Source organism: Lynx rufus, unplaced genomic scaffold, assembly GCF_022079265.1.
Source record: "Lynx rufus isolate CCGP_SWC_20201006 ecotype Redwood Valley unplaced genomic scaffold, mLynRuf1.p SCAF_13, whole genome shotgun sequence".
Taxonomy (NCBI): domain Eukaryota; kingdom Metazoa; phylum Chordata; class Mammalia; order Carnivora; family Felidae; genus Lynx; species Lynx rufus.
Genome location: NW_025814827.1, coordinates 66,363,323 through 66,380,922, shown reverse-complemented (window position 1 = coordinate 66,380,922; position 17,600 = coordinate 66,363,323). Strand labels below are relative to the sequence as shown.

The 17,600-nt window shown below is 36.5% G+C and overlaps 1 protein-coding gene across 2 annotated transcripts; it reads left to right on the top strand.

The window, feature by feature from the left end:
* Positions 1-16,308: 16,308 nt before the first annotated feature.
* Positions 16,309-17,016, top strand: RPL10L (ribosomal protein L10 like). Of its 2 annotated transcripts, XM_047074648.1 has the most exons (2): positions 16,372-16,480; positions 16,562-17,016. In XM_047074648.1, the coding sequence occupies exons 1-2, from the start codon at positions 16,372-16,374 to the stop codon at positions 17,014-17,016; spliced, it is 564 nt and encodes a 187-aa protein (XP_046930604.1). The 2 variants fall into 2 exon arrangements, with proteins under 2 accessions (XP_046930603.1, XP_046930604.1); XM_047074647.1 differs by having other exon boundaries at positions 16,309-17,016.
* Positions 17,017-17,600: the final 584 nt, after the last annotated feature.

Genomic DNA, 17,600 nt, shown 5'->3' with positions numbered 1-17,600 from the left:
ATTTATATATTATTTGTATTAAATATGTCAAAGCAGAAAGGAGAGGCAAAGTATCTAGGCCAGCTCCTACTATAAAATACTAGTCATGAAGACTCTTTGTATATCTTCTACATTGTTTTAAAACCTGCATATAAGCAATTTTTAGAATTCCAATGTACATTTCGACACATTTCCAATATGCTTACATTTGGTTTAGTTCATTTAAAGATTTTTTTCAGGGCACATTAAATTGTTAAACCTATCATAAAATTAGCCAGAATATGATTAGTGTGGATGGATATATATGTAAGAAATATTTTTCTCCTATTCTATAGATTATCTTTTCACTGTCATGAAGATGTCTTTTGAAACACATTGTTTTTTGTTTGTTTGTTTGTTTGTTTGTTTTAACTGATGGAGTCTAACTTATCTAGTTTTCCTTTTATCACTTGTGTTTTGGTACTGTATAAAAGAAACCATAAAGCTTTACTCCGGTATTTTCTTTTCTAAGAGTCTTATTTTTAGTTCTTATACTTAGATATATAATCTATTTGGAGTTCATTTTTTATATGGTTTGAGGTAGGGCTCCAACTTTATTCTTTCACACGTATATAGCTATTGTCCCAGAACCACTTTACCAAAAAATCTGTCCTTTATTTCTAATGAATACTCTCGACACTTTTATCAAAACCCAGTTACCCAAAAATAAAAGAGCTTATTTTGGAGTTCTGTTATATGCCATTGATCTATATGTTATGCCAGTTCCATATTGTTTTGGTTACTGTAGCTTTATCAGAAGTTATGAATCAGAAAGTGTGAGCCTTCCAACTTTATCTTCTTTCAAGGTTATAAATGGCTATTCTGAATCCCTTGCATTTCTATATGCATTTTAGGATAAAAGCTTAAGAATACATGAACAAAAAAATAGCCATGATTTTGATAAGCAGTAGCATCAGATTTTTAGATTAACTGGGGAGTATGTTATCTTAACAACTTTAAGTCTTCCGTTTCATGAACATTTGTGTCTTTCTCTTTATTTAGACCTTTAATTTCTTTCAACATATTTTGCCATTTTCAGTGGATAAACCTTAAATTTTTGGGGTAATTCTATTCCTTACTATTTATTATTTTTTAATACTATGGGATATTCCTCTTAATTTTTTAAAATTATTAATTGCTAGTGTAAAGAACCACAATGATTTTTACAAATTGATCTTGTATGTTGCAACTTTACTGATATCCTGTATTGTTCTACTATTTTTTTTTTTATTCTTTAGACTAGTTAGGATTTTCTATATAGAAGGTAACATCTGCAAATTAACATAGTTTTACTTCTCTCTTTCCGCTGTGGATGCCTTCTATTCTATTCTTTTCTATTCTATTCTGTTCTATTCCATTTTGCCTATTGTTCTGGCCAGGATTTCCACTACAGTGTCGAGGACAAGTGTGAGAAAAAGCATTCTTATTTTGTTCTGATCTTAGGGGAAAATAATTTATTCTTTCACTGTTAGCATGATGTTAGCTATAGGTTTTCATCGATACCCTTAATCAGATTCAGAAAGTCCCCCTTTGATTTCTAGTTGGTTTAATCTTTTGATATAAAAGTATATTGGATTTTATCAATTTTTTCCTGTGTCTATTGGAATAATCAAGTAGTTTTTGTCCTTCGTTCTATTAATATCATATGCTGTATTGAATTAAACCAATCTTGCATTTTAGGGTCAAATCCCATTTGGTTACAGTATACAATAATTATTATATGTCCCTGGATTTGGGTTGTTAAGATTTTGTTGAGAATGTTTACATTCATATTGATAAGGGATATTGATCTGTAGTTTTTATTTCTTGTGATTTCTATGTCTGATTTTGGTATCAAGGTTAATACTGGCCTCAGAATGAAATGGTGAATGTTTCCACTCTTCCACTTTTTGGAACAGTTTGAAAGGGACTGGCATTAAGTCTTCTTTGAATGTTTGGTAAAATTCACTATTTGAGCCTATATGTTCTTTGTGAGAAGTTCATAGATTACTAATTCAACTTATTTACTAATTATATCTCTTAACTGATTACAGGTACTTTTAGATTCTCTCTTACTTTATGGGGTCATTTTTGTAGCTTGTGTCTTTCTAATAATTTATCGCTTTATCTCCCTCCACTTCTAAGATCAGCACCCATAAGTCGGTGTGCTTAATGATGTCCTATAGGTCTCTCAGAGTCTGTTCAGTTTACTCTACCTTTTTTTTTTCTTTCTGTTACTCAGGCTTAACACTCCCAACTGACCTAATTTCAAGTTGCTGATTCTTTTTTCTGTCAAGTCAAATATACTGTTGAGACTTCTAGTGATTTTTTTCACTTCAGTTATTATATTTTGAACTCTAGGAATTCCATTTGGAATTCCATCCATTCCATTTTATAATTTCTGTATCTTTATCGACATTCTCTATTCAATGAGAAATGTTTCTCATCCCTTAGTTTGTTAGATATGGTTTCCTTTGATCATATGTGTAGTAGATGATTTGAAGCCTTTTTCTAGTAAAATCAGTATCTGGACTTCCTCAAGGACAGTTTCTATTAATTTTTTCCCACCTATAAACAGTATTTAACCTGATTTTTTGATCATCCATAGTTTGTTGCTAAAGTTTGGACATTTTCAATACTATCATGAGGAAACTCTGGAAATCAAATTGCTGCCTTCCTATTTGTCGTTACTGTTTATTGTTTTTGTTGCTGCTGTTGCTATTTAATAGCTTTTCTGAAATAATTCTTTCATGTCTTTCTTCTCTGTTGTGTGTGCCCTTTGAAAACTCTGCTCAGTTGGCTTAGAGGTCTGCTAATGATTGGACAGAAATTTTAATTGTTTTGAATCAATATGCTGTCCACTCTTGACTAAGAGGTTCCATGTGTATCCTAGGGCATTTCTTTTTTTTTTTTTTTTTTTTTTTTGGTGACATTTTATTTTATTTTATTTTTTTTATATGAAGTTTATTGACAAATTGGTTTCCATACAACACCCAGTGCTCATCCCAAAAGGTGCCCTCCTCAATACCCATCACCCACCCGCCCCTCCCTCCCACCCCCCATCAACCCTCAGTTTGTTCTCAGTTTTTAACAGTCTCTTATGCTTTGGCTCTCTCCCACTCTAACGTCCTTTTTTTTTTTTTCCTTCCCCTCCCCCATGGGTTCCTGTTAAGTTTCTCAGGATCCACATAAGAGTGAAACCATATGGTATCTGTCTTTCTCTGTATGGCTTATTTCACTTAGCATCACACTCTCCAGTTCCATCCACGTTGCTACAAAAGGCCATATTTCATTTTTTCTCATTGCCAGGTAGTATTCCATTGTGTATATAAACCACAATTTCTTTATCCATTCATCAGTTGATGGACATTTAGGCTCTTTCCATAATTTGGCTATTGTTGAGAGTGCTGCTATGAACATTGGGGTACAAGTGCCCCTATGCATCAGTACTCCTGTATCCCTAAATGTGAGACAGGAAACCATCAGAACCTTAGAGGAGAAAGCAGGAAAAGACCTCTCTGACCTCAGCCGTAGCAATCTCTTACTCGACACATCCCCAAAGGCAAGGGAATTAAAAGCAAAAGTGAATTACTGGGACCTTATGAAGATAAAAAGCTTCTGCACAGCAAAGGAAACAACCAACAAAACTAAAAGGCAACCAACGGAATGGGAAAAGATATTTGCAAATGACATATCGGACAAAGGGCTAGTATCTAAAATCTATAAAGAGCTCACCAAACTCCACACCCGAAAAACAAATAACCCAGTGAAGAAATGGGCAGAAAACATGAATAGACACTTCTCCAAAGAAGACATCCAGATGGCCAACAGGCACATGAAAAGATGTTCAGCGTCGCTCCTTATCAGGGAAATACAAATCAAAACCACACTCAGGTATCACCTCACGCCAGTCAGAGTGGCCAAAATGAACAAATCAGGAGACTATAGATGCTGGAGAGGATGTGGAGAAACGGGAACCCTCTTGCACTGTTGGTGGGAATGCAAATTGGTGCAGCCGCTCTGGAAAGCAGTGTGGAGGTTCCTCAGAAAATTAAAAATAGACCTACCCTATGACCCAGCAATAGCACTGCTAGGAATTTACCCTAGGGCATTTCTTTAGTGTCCCAGCAGTTTGTAACTCTGTATGTGGCTTTTCTTCCACTTGCACAGGGTCTCAGGGACAGTTGATGGCAAGAAATTAGGGCCTTCTTAGGAATTCCCTGGGAAGGTGCATAGTCCTATAGATGGATGTTCTCTTCTATATCCCCAGGATTGTGTTAGAGCTTTTCAAAGCTCCTTAAGGATAACTAATTCCCAAGATCTTCCTTTTAAGTTTTTGGCCAGCCTTGGGTTTTTCACAATGGGTATTTCTGCCTAGGACGGCTGCAATGTTAAACAATTGCTGTTGGTTACTTCCAACAACTTAATGGTAGGGCTTTTCCCATTGAGCTAACTCTGAATTAGGTCAAATAACAACAGCCCTGTAAATAAGGTTTTTTTTCCAGGGAGCTATCAGACAAGTCAAATAGTGGCAAATCTCTGGAGATGGAGCTTCTGGAAGAACCCCTAATCCAGTCCTCTCTTTCCAGCAGCTGCTTGGCTACCGCTTTTCACAGATATTATGGTTGCAAGTATGCTGATTTTCAAACCATGCATGGATCTGAAGAAAGGGGAGTGGAAACACAGCAAGTTAAATTGCAACAAATTTCATATATCTTAATGAGATACAGACATCTTTCTAGAATAAATCCTCTTTGGAGTACTGAAAATCTTAGGTCACTTTCCAGAGTTCTGAAAAAGATTATTTTGACATTTTTTTGGGTCATTGTGTCACTTTTATGGAGGAGTAGAGTTTCATAGATTCCATCTTTCCAGAAGTCTCCTCAGTGACTAACTTTTAACTAACCAAACAGGGCGGCAGTTGTGCTGCATGCTTTCTCAAGCAGGTCACAGAAGGATCTGCCTGATGCTCTCTTGGATGCCGTCCTTTGGAACCAATAAACAATGTTGTGAGAAAGCCCAGAACCCATAGAGAGATCAAGTATAGAAAATCTGGCCAATGGCTTTAAGTGAGACTCCAGCTGGCAGCCAGCAGCAGCTACAATTATGTGTGTGAAAAGTCTTCAAGTTGTTTTCAGCCACCATATCACTACATTTGCGTGAAAAACCCCAAGCAAAGACCTCTTATGAGCCTAGTCAACTCTCAGAAACTTTAGTCATAATGATAATAGTAAAGAATTATTGTTTTACGCCACTGAATTTGAATTTACATAGTTACAGATTATCAGAAGAGAGTTGGATACTAGGAGTAATGCTATGAAACCAAACTTTAAGTATGTATCACTGGCTTTGAGACCTGGTGGCAGAAAATGCTGGTAGGTATTGAAACTGTTGGTAGAATAATCCTAAAGGGACTTGACAAGGCTTTTGATGGGTACCTAACAAAAAGTGAGAAAAATTGCTATTGGAATTGCAATGGAAGAGTCCGTTGTTATGTCCTGGCAGAAAGTTCAGCAACACTGTTGCCTGTGGTAACACAGAAAATGTACTTAATGAACTGGACATCTAGCTAAAATAGATTTCCAGGCAAAGTGTTGAATGTGCCACTTGGCTTCTTCTATTTGAGAATAATAAATTAATTAAGAAGGAAAGAGATTATTTGATGAACAAATGGTTAGATATAAAGGAGCTGAAATTCACCGGTTTTGAAATAAAACTGTTTCTCATTCCAAGAATCTCCAGATGGCAAACAATTTTCAAATTCAGAAATAGCTTCCTGGCAAAGATCAAATCCAGGACACTGCCAGGAAAACATAATCTATAGGCAAAGCCAAGATAGTGTGACTGTGAAATCCTTTGTTAAGATCTAAGAAAGACTTAAATTGGTGCCTGAGACTCAACCAAAGGACAAAATGCCCTCTACGGATTTTGAGGGTTTCCTTGCAGATCCCCTCAAACACTAGGGCCTCTAAGAATCTTAAGACTATTGTCCTTTACAGCCTTTCAGGGAGTCCAAGGTAGAATAGGGTTTATCTCAAAGAGATTTGTGAATGGGGTTTTCACCAATGACATGAACACCAATACAATTCACAGAACCTACAAAGTATTTAAGGCAATTGTATCACTGGAAACACTACCGTATTGGACTAAAGGAGACAGAAATGGTACAAAATGAAAATAGGCCTTTAGATACCTTAACTTCAGTGGACATGAAGCATATTTACAATAATACTCAGCTGCAAGCACGAGAGTCTTTTGGTGGGAAATGAAACAATATTCTAAAAGCTGTTAATATTAAGACCCCATAGAGTGCAGCCAAGACATGTAGAAAATTTTTATCAAGAAGTAGGGCTGAGCCATAATCTAGGAACTGGAAACATGTGTTTGAATTCTTTTCAGCAGAATTCTATTTTCTGTGGACCACTGGTCTCCAATTTTCATCCTTTATGAATGCCAATGTCTTCAGTAGTTGTGTTATGCCTGCTCCAACATTGTATTTTGGATATTTGGGGGACAGATTAGTTCTCTCTTAGTTCATGAATCTTCATATGGAGAGGAATAAAGTTATCTACACTTGGACATGATTGAGATTTAAAAAGCCTGGACCTCAGGGGTGCCTGTGCCGCACAGTTGGTTAAGCATCTGACTCTTGATTTTGGCTCAGGTCATGACCTCATGGTGTGTGAGATCGAGCCCACATGGGGCTTTGCGCTAACAGTGAACAGCCTGCTTGGCTTCTGTCTCTCCTTCTCTCTCTTTACCCCTTCCCCACTCATTCTCTGTCTCTCTCTCTCTCTCTCAAAATAAATAAATAAACATTAAAAAAAACAACCCATGGACCTCAAATCTGAACCTAATGTCACCATAGATGCATATTTAGGGGGCTATAGTAAGGTAAATTTTGCTTACAGGAGAATATGAATTATTTGTGGCCAGAAGGAAGATTATGGTGGATCGAAAGTAGGTCTATCAAATTTTAACACTCTTCTTTCACAAAAAGGAGTCTAATTCCTCCTCCCTTGAAAGTGAGGTGTCATTAGTGACTTAATTCTGATGAAAAGCATGCAACGAAATTGTTATATAATTTTTGAGACTAGGTGATAGATTTTTTCCACCTAGATTTCTCCCTTAGGATGTGTGCTGTATAGGAAACCAGTCATCACACAGTGATGAAGTCCAGGCCACATGGGCAGGCATATGTCATTGTCTGGCTGGTAGTATCAGTTGAAATCCCACCTAGCAGCATTAATTATCAAACATGGAAGTGATGTAGACTTCAAGATGACTCTAGTCACAGTAACCATCTGACTGCAATGTCATGAACAGACCTCAAAAAAGACCTTGGGGTGCCTGGGTGGCTTAGTCAGTTCAGCTTCTGACTCTTGTTTTTGGCTTAGGTCATAATATCACAGTTCATAGGTTCAAGCCCTGCATCAGTCTCTGTGCTGAAGCGCAGAGCCTGCTTGGGATCATCTGTCTCCCTCCATCCTCCCTGTGAGTGCTCTCTCTCTCTCTCTCAAAAATAAATAAAAATAAACATTAAAAAAGAAAGATGGAGTTCCTGGGTGGCTCAGTCAGTTAGGCTTCTGACTTTGGCTTAGGTCACGTTCTCACAGTTCATAGGTTCAAGCCCTGCATCGGGCTCTGTACTGACAGCTTAGAGCCTGGAAAAACTTGATAAAACTAGTCAACACTCCGAACTGTGACAGACAAATAAATGACTTTGTAAATTTAACATCACTAAATTTGGGGTGGTCTGGATGCATTAACAGATACCCAGAACTCTTTTAACATTACTTTTTCTATGGAACCTTTTCACAACACATATCCTCTCTCACTTTCTCCATACATTAATGTAGTGTATGTGCATGTGTGTGCATGTCTATACAGATACATACATATACACTTATGTACTTATTTATTTTAATCTTACAAAAGTTTAAATTTTTTATGAAGTAACAAGTTTTCCTTTACAGGTTCTATCTTTGTGTCTTGCTTTTAACAAGTCTGTATCATTTCAAGACTGTAAATAAAGTTATGTGTCCTCTCTTCTAGTATTTTATTTTACCCTAATGTTTAAATCATTGATCCATCTGGAATTTATTTTGTTAAAAGACATTTGGTAAGGATCCAGATTTTTAAGAATGGCAAGGCAACATGTACTGAATAGTTTTATTCCTGCCAGTAATAAGAATGTAAGCCATGAATTTAGAGGCACCTGTATAATCCCATGCACTAAAATATTCTTCCCAATTCTTTATTGCTTCAAATGGTATTATTATTACTCAATTCTTTTCTTATAAGGTTTTGCTTTTGGAAACCTGTGAGAGAAAAATGTAAGTTGGAAGCTATAATCTACATGTTAGTGTGAATAAAGGATGTGAGCATAGTTATGGTATAAATATTGTTAAAAAATTTTGAAGCCTTGGGACTGTAAAAAGTAAATGGGAGAGGGAAACCACTTGGGGAGTAAAAGTGAAAACAAGTATTAAGAAACAGAAAGTGGGGGGTGCCTGGGTGGCTCGGTTAAGCATCAGGCTCTTGATTTCAGGTCACATCTCAAGGTTTGTGGGTTTAAGCCCCATGCTGGGCTCTGTGCTGGTGGCACGGAGTCTGCTTGTGATTCTCTCTGTCTCTCTGTGCCCCTCCCCTGCTCATGGGAGCATATGCTTCCTTTCTCTCTCTGTTCCTCTCTCATAATAAATAAATTAATTTAAAAAACACATTAAAAATTAATAAACCTTAAAAATGTTTTTAAAGAAAGAAAGTAGTATCACCTGCTCAGAAATGAAAAGGCTTCTAATAAAATTAATGAAGCTTCAGATTCACAGACATTCACTTATACAGGCGGCATGCAAGTCCCAATGACAGGGCCTAGCAATGAGTTCACACATTGTTTTTATACAATTTGCAGTCTCTTTTGCATTTCTATTTCCCATCTTTCACACTTTCCCTGAGGTCACACTTTCCCTAAGGTTAACTTGTTGATTCTTTTGATGAATCAAGTGATGTATGGGAAAATATTTTTAAAGATTAAAGAGATAGATGTCATCCTTGAGCATAGCCTTTCTCTTAGTTTATATATACAGGATGTGTTGTGGTATCATGGTGAACTTCCACACGGTGATCTTGAAAACTTACTAAATTTTCTAGAAATAACTTGGTAATACCATTTAATTACGTTAAAATGACCTATTCAAATGAATTTTTTAAGACACTAGCTTTTTTTTTATTAAAATGCACGCAAAATAATTTACTTCATTCCATAAAGGATATAGGTAGCTTTCAAGTAAGATGGTGAGGAAAGTAACGTATGCTCTGCTCCTGAACACCTTTAAATTGTCCTTAGAACTATTTTAAAATAAGAGTTTATGCCATTTCAAGGAGAAATAAAAAAAAAAGCATCTTTTAGAGTTAGTCAGAATTTTACAAACCCCCTTACTGTCCTGTAAATAATTAAAAATTCTTATTTCTTTGAAATTAATACTTACCAAAAATTGGCAGGTCATGGGTTTATTTAACTTATTTTAATTCATGTTGCTTCAGGCATCATACATTTTTTTTTAAATGCTGGTCACTGGCACTATTTGTGGTAATTCACATTTTGCTGCTTGAGTGACTGATGGGAAGTCTTATTGTAAAAATATTACTTTGTCAAAAGTAGCAAGCCTTTATGACCAATTAGCTCCTGGATGTTGATCTCCAGTTAAGTCAATAAGTAAGTTTGCAGCTGCTTTTGCTATAGCTCTATAGTAGTAGTTCATGAATATATAAATAGAATAATAAAATGGACAACCAGGAAGTAAATCTATCTGTCCATATCAGGATATAATGTGTTTTTCATTATTAAAATAATACGAGGTATATTTATTCTTATGGCAAATGCTGAAGTAATACAAAAATCAGAACATAAAAATGGTACATATAAAATCATTGTTAAGAAAACAAATCCAAAACTAAATAGACTATATCTCTATAATTTTGTCACACCTATATGCTAATTCAATAAATATGCATTACATATATATATATGTATATATATTTTAATTTAGCACCCTAACAAATTTTTTAAGTTTATTTGTTTATTTTGAGAGAGACAGAGACAGTGCACGTGGGGGAGGGGCAGAGAGAGAAGGAGAGAGAGAGAATCCCAAGGAGGCTCTGGGCTAACAGCACAGAGCCTGACATGGGGCTTGAACTCACAAGCTGTGAGATCATGACCAGAGCTAAAACCAAGAATCAGACACTTAAATGACTGAGCCACCCAGGTGCCCCATGCATTCTATTTTGTAAGCAAGAAAAAACAATGACTTTTTGAGACAATCTTTAGTTCTTGTTAACCTATTATATTTCAAATCTACTAGGCACTACAAACTAGATTTCCATTCTGTTTTATGTTGCAGTGCCCTACTATATATGCATGGTTTATTAGGTCAGTGAGGATGAAGAATGGAAATTCCAGAGAGTTTGTGATACCTACAAAGTTAGAAGGCACAGTCCCCAAGATTTCCCTTATTTCTGACATCAACTCCAAGTTTGGGGGATTCCTGCAACCAACTTCACGTTTGATATTTCACTATAAGTACTCACAGAACTCGCTGAAGGCAATTATGTTCATGGTAATGGTTTATTACAGGGAAAATGGTTATTGTTTATTACAGATTAAAATCAGCCAAGGAAAGAAGTATATTGGATAGAGTCAGGGAGAATTACCAAACCATGGAACTTCCACTGTCCTCGCATTACTGAGTTAGGATACATTACTCTTCTAGCATTAATTTGTGACAATAGGTATAGGAATCAACCAGGAGAACTTGTCCAAGCCCCAGTGTTCAGAAGTTTTCTGAGACTCCATTATGTAGCCATGATTGATTGACTGTGCATATGCTTAGCGAAGTCTCCAGGTCAACTAATACCACTTACTCAAAGACCTATATCACATTGTTATTCTTTCTGGCATTGTCAGCCCTCAACCTAAATCACACTGCTAGACCATCTACTATCACCAAATTCCCCAGGCAAAGAGAAGACACAAGAGATTACTTCCAAGAAGCTTTGACCAAGACCAAATTCTTTACACAGGGACTAAGGTGATCAATCATATAGTGATTTACTATGTATTCCAAATAATAGGGCATTTTATTTCTGATCTAGTCTTCAATATTCACTGATATAGAGTAAGGCCAAAATATGAATGGGTTAAAATGTTTGACAGGTGAGGGAAAGCTTTTAAAAAAGCCTTCCAAAGCAGTGCTTTATCAATTAGAATACTTAATTCATAATTAAATAACCCCTACAGCTAATTCCTAAGGTTGACTGTTCATTTTATTTACGAAAAGAAATCTGTTCAAGGGATAAAGAAGTTGTCCATTAAACATACAAGATTCGAAATTCATTTAACGTGAAATACAATGGGGTGTTATGATATAAATTATTAATAATACCAACATTTAACTAAATATTTGCTTCATGCATGTCTGTAAACCTAGTAAGCCACATAAGCTACGTGCTATTGGCAAGCAACTTGGTCAGTAGGGGAGATAGTAACATTGCTTCCAATAATTATGTCTTTTAAATAAATGGACAGGGACTTGAAACTAAAGTACAGGAAGCCCATGTACTCAGTACGTGGGAACGTAAAACTAACACATGCACCCCAACCTCAGATCAGCGTTCCTAAAATTTTCAGATTGGACTAAGCCCTTTTAAGACAGAAGGGCTTTTAAATACATATATAGATTGTTTGTATTGATTCATCTTTAGTATAGCATTTTTATTAGTATGTTTTATTATAGCATCTTTATTATTTATTATAAATTATATTTTTTTATAAAATTACTTAAATATTTATTATTATAAAATTACACATCAATTACTATATCAAACTGGTTAATGGCTTGTAAATTTTGCACAAGTATGAATCCTAACCATGTAAACAAGTAAAAAGTTACTAATTAAAATCATTCAAATTATAATGCACATATTTATGTGTTATTTCTCCCTGATTTAATCCTCACCCATTTTTTCCAATTTTCTGGAACAATGTAAAAAAATCAGTCATTTTCAGGGAACTCATCCTATGCTACCCACGCATGAAGGTAAGTGTACATACTCAGTTCCTATATCCAAAAATAAACACATACATACATACATACATACATACATACATACATACATACACAATCAAACAAAAAAAGTAAATGCATTAGATACCTGGGACTAAACATTTAAAATCACCTGACTATATTTGTATTCAGAAAATGTGCATTTGTCAAATATATAAAGGCACCATTGTGAAACAGGTGCATGAGAGACAGGCAGCATGACCACTTATTAGCCATGACAATAGACACAATCAGCTGACTTTGAAGACAAGGCCAGCCATAACCATGACTCTTACATTCACTACTCAAGTCTAGGAAAATATCAAGTTGTTCATCTAGGCTATCAAAAATTTTGAGCTTACAGCTCCCAATGTGAAGTTACTAAGAAACACAGATGAAAATGACTGTTCATCATCAGTGGATGCTTCACACCTCATTGAAAGCCCAAGAGGGAACATGATTTCTGAATCACAATATACTGTCAAATACAAAGTGATGAGACACTACATAATGACTCAGTGATCAACAATGCAGACAGTTTCAGCAGCAGGAGAGGACATCGAGGGTGCATGTCATTATTAGTATATTAGACTCCAGTGCATAGTCCTCTTTGAGAACAAAGTCCAGGATTAGCTCTTTGTGTAATGTATGTATTATGATACTAAAGAAGGAAAGAAAGTGCTGCACTGAACTGATACATAGGACTGTTCTTTTCCAGTCTTTACATGAAGGCAGAAGATACTGTAATTTGATTGTCTAATGTTAATTCTAATTACTGCTTTGATAGATATCTAATTAACAAGTACAGGGGTATATTGTTTTATTGTGCTTCATTTTATTGTGCTTCACAGTCAGTGCATTTTTTTTTTTACAAATTAGAGGTCTGTGGCAACTTCGTGTTAAGCAAGTTTATTGGTGTCCTTTATCCAACAGCATTTTTTCACTTTCTGTCTCTGTGTCACATTTGGATAATTTTCACATATTGAAAACTTTTTAATTATTATTATATTTGTTATGGTTATCTTTGATCAGTGATTATAATTCGCTGAAAGCTCAGATTATGGTTAGCAATTTTTAGCAATATTTTTAAATAAGGTTTGTACTTTTTAAGACCAAATGGCGTTGCACACTTAATAGTATAGTGGACACATAGTATGCTATAGTATAGTATAGTATAGTATAGTATAGTATAGCATAGTATAGTATAGTGTAAACATAACTTTTATATGTACTGGGAAGCTAAAACATTCATTTGACTCACTTTATTACAATATTCACTTTGTGGTAGTGGTCTGGACCTGATCTCCCAATATCTCTGAAGTATGCCAGTATAGTATATTGCAGACCTCTTACATAGAGGTTGTGGGATAAGAAAAAGAAACCATGGAGGAAAGAATTCTTCACAAAGATGAATCATCAACTCTAAACATATTTACCTGCGTCCTTTCTAAGAGCTGTCTAAAATTCTCTCCCACCCATCCCCAAATTTATTCTTCCAGATTGTGCATTATTAGCTTTAGCCAAGTTTGTCACTTCTATTTTTCCTGGGTATGCACAGCTAAATGGTAGCAGACTGGAGTCAATTAATACTAGCTCATGAGAGCTGATTATGTGCATCTGTCTCCATCTTCATGTTCACTGATGCTACATTGGTGACTGGAATTAATGGTGGAGCAGGAAGGTAGGGGGATACTCAAACGTTTGGAATTGATGGAGGGGAATGCTTTTAACATTTAAATAGAATATTGTGGCTCATGCATTTTTCACAGGGTCTCCTCTAATATTCAAAAGGCTAGGGAAATGGAGAATCTCAATCCGGCTCCCACCTTCTCTTCCCACCCTCTGATTGTGTCCTGCAACTGTGAGGGGCCCCACATATAAGTGTGGTAGGGTGACCAACATTTCCACTTTGGCTGGGACTAAGGGTTTTGGAGGATATAGAACTTCAATGCTATAATTGGTACAATTCCAGAAAACCATGATTGGTCGGCCACCTTTTGGATGAAGGAAAAAGGATTATGCAAGCAGGCCCTGAAAACAACACAACTTCTGTTGGTCAGAGAGTTCTAGGGTTTTGAAAACCCAAAGCATGACCTAGACAAGTGTGAGTGACTGTGTGATGGCACATGAACTCTGTTTGGCTCTATTCCTTTTAATTCACAGACTCGTTTTTCTCAGAATTATGATAGATTCGAGGCATGTCACAGTAGAAACAGATACAAAGATGTTTACAAAGTAACAGATATTGAAAGTATATTCAAGCCCTCCTTATTTCTTTTCTTCAGTCTTCCAAAGCCTTCCTTCCTGACCTCTCTGTGTCCATTTTTTGTCCTTTCCAGTCTGTGGACCATATTACATATAACACGATTGATAAAACCTGTGTAAAGCTCTTTAATGGTCTTGAGCAAAAGAGGAGAATCCCTAATTTGGTAAAATGAGCCCGGCACGATATACTAGGCACTCCTCACACACACACTACATTCACTTTATGCCACCCACCCCATCACTCATAGTCATACAGGCCTTACTTTTGTTCCTTAAATGGTTCAGATTCTTCCCTGCTTCAGAGCCTTTGCACATGCCAAGCCCCGTGTGCCACAGTCACTATATTAAGTCTCTTTCCTGATAAAGTTGTCCCTATCCATTCTTCAGTCTAGTTCATGGCCTCATCCCAGGCTGTCAGGGCTCACTCTGCTTTTCCTTTTGGGTGCATTTTGTACTTAGATATGATGATATATCATTTGAGGAGCATCCAAATCCTCTCCTGCACCTATAAACTCAGTGAGGGCAATATAACCTTTTTTTGCTGCTTCTTTTCCATATTCAGGCTTAGATAATAAATAGTAACTATTTGAGGAAAATGGGAAGGTAGAAATAAAGGAAGAAAGTAGAGGTAAGCAAGCTTTAACATAATGTGGGAAAGTTCTCTAAATTGGGAGTTTAAAATTTTTTTAAGTTTATTTATTTTGAGAGAGACAGAGCATGAGCTGGTGAGGGGCAGAAGGAAAGAGGGAGAATCCGGAAGAAGGCTCTGTGCAATGACTGCAGTGGTACGAGAACTCATGAAACCATGAGATCATGATCTGAGCTGAAATCAAGAGGTGGACCCTTAACTAATTGAGCCACCTAAATGCCCCTAAATTGGGAGTTTTAATAGTTCTATCTGATACGGACATTTTGTAAGACCTCAGTCATTTTGAGGATAGGAGTTATTTTGTCACAACATATTTGATTCCCTTTTAAGGAGAAAGCATTAGCAGATTAGTATATTTACACTGGAAAGACTTTGTTTCATGATGTCCTGGATTTATGAAATAGCACTGAGGAATCATAACAAAACTACGGAAATTTAAATAGAAATTATAGAGTATTTGAAAATTCTCTTCCTTTCATTTTCCTTCTTCCCACATTTTGATCCTGATCATAATACTTTTATAAAATCCCATACCAGAAGGTAAAAAAGTATTACACTCACCCTCAGTAAGATGTAAAAGATTAATAAAGCATAGTTATTCTTCCATATAGTTTCTAGCAGCTGTAATATTTGAAAATGCAAATTGCCTTAAGTTGAAAATTTCAGTTGGTATTTCAATTTTGTGGATACCATTTTGATAATAAGATCATTCCATAAGGCCAAATAAAACTGCCCAAGTTTTGTGTTCCTAAGGCAATTATCAAGCAATATATACAATAGTTACCTCTTCTAATGAGAGTTACTCGACTCTCATCTCTTTGAATCTTATCAGAGAGTTTATGCCAAGAAACCATTTTACCTAGAGAAGGAAACCACATACCCTTTGAGAAATAACAGTTCATCTTTAAATGCTGGTGGGAAATAAGAGCTGTAAAATCATTTAGACAAACTAGACAACAAATATATTGTATAGCTGGAGACACCTTTCTTATATAAACTCTAGAAAATATGTCTTTTATACCTACGACAAAGCCTAGGGCAAAAGATCTATGCCTAAGATGGGCAGCGGGGAAAGAAAAGGGCCTCTAGGCCCAAGTGGCAAACACAATTCATTTCCAGGTAGCCCACAGGAGAATATACCTAACCCTCTGCTCTGCGCATGTGCCAAGTTGTGCCCACAAAGGCGTACACTGTTGCTGTATCTATGGTGGGGACGTCCTGAAAGAGCGTCTTCCTGCTGTCAACGCGCCTCTATGGTTCCATGCGGGAAGATGGACAATATTACGAAGGCGCATGCGCAGGCGTGAGACCGTGCGCTTCCTTCTCTTCAAGGCTCTCCGAGTTCTTGCTGTTGCCATGGGCCGCAGACCAGCTCGATGTTACCGGTACTGCAAAAACAAGCCGTATCCAAAGTCTCGTTTCTGCCGTGGTGTTCCTGATGCCAAGATCCGCATCTTTGACCTGGGTCGGAAGAAGGCAAAAGTGGATGAGTTCCCACTCTGTGGTCACATGGTGTCTGATGAATATGAGCAGCTCTCCTCTGAAGCCCTGGAGGCCGCTCGAATTTGTGCCAACAAGTATATGGTGAAGAGTTGTGGCAAAGACGGCTTTCATTTTCGAGTGCGGCTTCATCCCTTCCATGTCATCCGCATCAACAAGATGTTGTCCTGTGCTGGGGCTGACAGGCTCCAGACAGGTATGCGAGGTGCCTTTGGAAAGCCCCAGGGCACAGTGGCCAGAGTCCATATTGGTCAAGTCATCATGTCCATCCGCACCAAACTTCAGAATAAGGAACACGTGATTGAAGCCTTACGCAGGGCCAAGTTCAAGTTCCCTGGCCGCCAGAAGATCCATATCTCCAAGAAGTGGGGCTTTACCAAGTTTAATGCTAATGAATTTGAAGACAAAGTGGCTAAGAAGCGTCTCATCCAGGATGGTTGTGGAGTCAAATATGTTCCCAATCGTGGCCCTCTGGACAGGTGGCGAGCTCTGCACTCCTGAGGTCTTTGACAGCACTGATTCCTTTGGCCATGCTGGCCTCACATGCTCACCAATAAATTTTATTTGCTGATAAAAAATAAGTATTTTTTAGTATTTTAAATATTTTTAAATGTTTGTCCAATTTTTAGAATATAGACCATGAGAGAATAGTTTTATATTAAAGGAGAGTTTTAATAGCAAATGATGCTTTTCCTCAAGTATGAATGAAATAATTTGTATGCAATTTACAGAGAAAGTTACTGCAATTCTAATCCAAACACTTTTAATTTGGGAGAATGTAAGGAAATATGTCAAAAGTTTTGTTTGTAGTGATATCATAAGTTATGCTGTTATCCTTACCTGGAATAAAAAAATAGCTAGAAAACATCCAAGATTTGTAGAGAAAAAATTGCTATTGTTTATGGAAAATAAACAATAGGGATGACAATAATGATATTTATTGGTGATATTTCAACTGCAATCTCTTTGAAACTAAAAAAAGCCTATTCTTAAACTTGTTGTTTATGTTTTCCTTATAAATTTCTGCACATTGATTTTAGAATTTCGTATCACCTCCAATTATCAGCATTTGGACAGTTGGTTGT

Bases quoted from the DNA above. Each gene is read 5' to 3' on its own strand.
- RPL10L (XM_047074647.1), top strand. From the start codon at position 16,309: ATGCGCAGGCGTGAGACCGTGCGCTTCCTTCTCTTCAAGGCTCTCCGA.